Below are 3,114 nucleotides of genomic sequence, written 5' to 3' on the forward strand. Positions count from 1 at the left end.
TGAGAGACCTTTGCTCTCTATAAGCAGCCTGAGAAGCAACACCTTGAGCAGCACAGAGTCATCCTGCTTGGCTCGCTGCTGCTGCTGCTGCTGCTGCTGCTGCTGCTGCTGTCGTCGCTGTTGCTGCTTCTGATGCTCGCGCTGCTCCTGGAGCTGCGGCGACGGTAGAAGCAGCACTCCAAAGCAGCAGCAGCAGCTCATACTGCCCATTAACACACGCAGCGGGGGCCCCACTCTCGCCAGCAGCAGCAGCAGCAGCAGCAACAGCTGCAGCAGCAGCAGCACGAGCAGCAGCAACAGCCGCAGCAAGGGCGGCGAAAGGCTAACTGCAGCAGTGACTTCCTTTCATATTTCTTTGCTTCCATTGGTAACACACACTTTATGATAGTGTCAAGCGGGCACTACAAGCAGGTGCAGCAGCAGCAGCAGCAGCAGCAGCAGCAGCAGTAACAGCAGCATCAGGAACAGCAGCAGAAGCGACTGCAGCAGCAGCAGCAGCAGCAGTTGCTGTGGTCGGGAGAGATATACTGGCTCAATACCCAAAGCTATTGACTGAAGGTGCAGCAGCAACACAACCGGCAGCAGCAGCAGCAGCAGCAGCATCCGGAGCAGCATCCGCAGCAGCAGCAACAGAAGCCTCAGCAGCAGCAGCAGCAGCAGCAGGGGCAGCAGCTGCATGCGCCGCGATGCAGCAGCAAGACGTTGACGCTGTCCTGTTGCCCCAAGATTCCCTCCAAACCAGGTGTTTTAAGGTGTGTTGGTTTTGCTGCTGCTGCTGCTGCTGCTGCTGCTGTTGCTGTTGCTGCTGTTGGTGCTGTTGCTGCCTTTGCTGTTGTTGTTGCTGCTGCTGCAGCTGTTGCTCCTGCTCCTCCCATCCTGCTGTTTCTCGTGCTGCAGCTTGTTGCTGCTACATTGTTGTTGCTGCTGTGGGTGGCGCTGAGACGCTGTGGCATTGCTATTGCTGCTGTTGCTGTTGCTGCTGCTGCTGCTGCTGCTGCGGTTTCAGGTATTACAGGGGGCCGAGGATAGGCAAGAATGCCAAGACGTTTTAAACGTTCTTCAGTAAGCTAGCAGCAGCCGCACGAGTAGCAGCAGCAGCAGCAGCAGTGGAGGCAGCAGCAGCAGCAGTAGAAGCAGGAGCAGCCTCTGCAGCAGCAGCAGCAGCAGCAGCAGATACCCCACAAGCAGCCCCATAAAAGTTGGCAGCATACATCCCGTTGGTTCTGCTGCTGCATTTCTACCGTTGCTGCTGCTGCTGCTGCTGCAATTGCAGGTACGTAGTTGCTGCTGGAAGCGCAACACAACAGCAACAGCAGCAGCAGCAGCAGCAGCAGCAGCGGGGCGCTGTTGCTTCTAAGGTCTACGCGACGGAGTCCCCTGGTGCTGCAGTGGAGGAGATGCAGCAGCCTACGCAGCAGCAGCTGCAGCAACTGCAGCCGCAGAATATGTGGTGGTGGGCCGCGCCACCCCAACAGCAGCAGCAGCAGCAGCAACAGCAGCAGCAGCAGCAGCAGCAAGGTGTGCAGCATCGCTTTGCCTATGAACCTGCTGCAGTCGGCGTATATCATTACGTCCCCGTTCGCGGTGTTTCAGGGGCCTTAGGAGAAGCATCACTGCAGCAGCAGCAGCAGCAGCAGCAGCAGCAACCGCAGCAGCAGCAGCAGCAGATGCAAGGCCCCATGCACGTCCGTGTGCACAAGCAGGGCAACTGCTTGATGTGGCTGCCGGCCCGAGACAGCTTCTTTTCTCCTTTGGACCCTCTGCAGCAGCAGCAGCAGCAGCAGCAGCAGCAGCAGCAGCAGCAACAGGTGATGCGGAAGCAGCAGGAGGTGCAGCAGATGCCGCTGGAGGAGCAGAAGAAGATCCTGCAGCAGCAGTGGGAGGCGCAGCAGCAGCTGCGAGTGCAGCAGAAACAGCAGCAGGCATTTTTGCTGCAGCAGCTGCAGCAGAAGGAGCTCAGAAACCTTCACATTTATTCAGATGGTATGCATGCACCGCAGCACAAGCAGCAGCAGCAGCAGCAGCAGCAGCAGCAGCAGCAGCAGCAGGAGCAAGAACAGCTGAAACAGCAGCAGAAACTTGCGGACCCATACGGTTCAAGTCCTGCAACTGTTGCTGCCGCTGCTGCTGCTGCTGCCGCTGCAGCAGCAGCAGCAGCAGCTGCTGCTGCTGCTGCTACTGATGGCGATAGTGATAGCTGCAGCAGCCAACAGTCTTCAGATACTGGACCCTGCTGCGGCATTGGTGCTGCTCTCCCTGCATTTCTGCAGCAGAAGCTGCAGCAGCAGAAGCCGCAGAAGCAGCAGCAGAAGGCCCGCCATAAGCAGCAGCCGCTGCAGCAGCCAAAGCAGCAGCAGCAGCAGCAGCAGCAGCAGCGAGAGCCAGATCTGCTGCTGCATGTAGCGGAGTGGCCGCTGAAGGTCTCAGGAGACAGGCCGGCTTCACCAGCAGACTTGCTGCTGCAGAAGGTGCAGCAGCAAGAGCTGCTGCTGCAGCAGCAGCAGATGATGCTGCAGCAGCAGCAAGCGAAGCAAGCGATGCTGGAACGCCAGATAGAAGCGCTGCAGCAGCGGGAACGGCTCGAAGCGCATCATGTGCAGCAGCTGGAGCAGGTGCAGCAGGTACAGCAGCAGCAACAACAGCAGCAGCAGCAGCAGCAGCAGCAGGGGCAGTCAGGGCACACGTCTCCGAAAGCCTCCTCCCCCACAAGCATGCAGGAGGAGCAGCAGGAGGAGCAGCAGCAGGAGAAGTACAAGCAGCAGCAGCAGCAGCAGCAGCAGACAGATTTCGCGCTGCAGCAGAAGCAACAGCAGCAAGACAGCACCACTGGATGTGAGACAAGTAGGAGGCCCCTATGAATGCAGCAGCAACAGCAGCAGCAGCAGCAGCAGCAGCAGAACCTGCTGCTGTAGCGAACCAAGAAGGGGCCCTTAGTTGTATTATGAAATAAACGCATTTGTGTGCTGCTGCTGTTGCTGCTGCTGCTGTTGCTGCTGCTGCTGCTGCTGCTGCTGCTGCTGCTGCTATGTTTGCTTGCAGACGATGCGTCACAGAACATATCAACTGGCCATATTCAGGTGGGGGTGGTTTGCTGCTGCTGCTGCTACAGCTTTT

General features: G+C 58.4%; 1 protein-coding gene across 1 annotated transcript in view; it reads left to right on the forward strand.

Moving 5' to 3' along the window:
- Window positions 1-3,114, forward strand: part of EMH_0026070 (uncharacterized protein) — a gene marked incomplete at both ends in the record, with an annotated part of 9,380 nt that overhangs the window by 3,189 nt on the left and 3,077 nt on the right. Inside the window, 5 exons of the mRNA XM_013502564.1 lie at window positions 223-367; window positions 559-752; window positions 1,007-1,062; window positions 1,274-2,832; window positions 3,040-3,077. Of these exons, the coding sequence (XP_013358018.1) occupies window positions 223-367; window positions 559-752; window positions 1,007-1,062; window positions 1,274-2,832; window positions 3,040-3,077 (1,992 nt within the window). The remainder of the gene's footprint in view (window positions 1-222; window positions 368-558; window positions 753-1,006; window positions 1,063-1,273; window positions 2,833-3,039; window positions 3,078-3,114) is intronic.

The sequence above is a fragment of the Eimeria mitis genome, genomic scaffold (assembly GCF_000499745.2).
Source record: "Eimeria mitis Houghton genomic scaffold, Emh_scaff956, whole genome shotgun sequence".
NCBI classification, from domain to species: Eukaryota; Apicomplexa; class Conoidasida; order Eucoccidiorida; family Eimeriidae; genus Eimeria; species Eimeria mitis.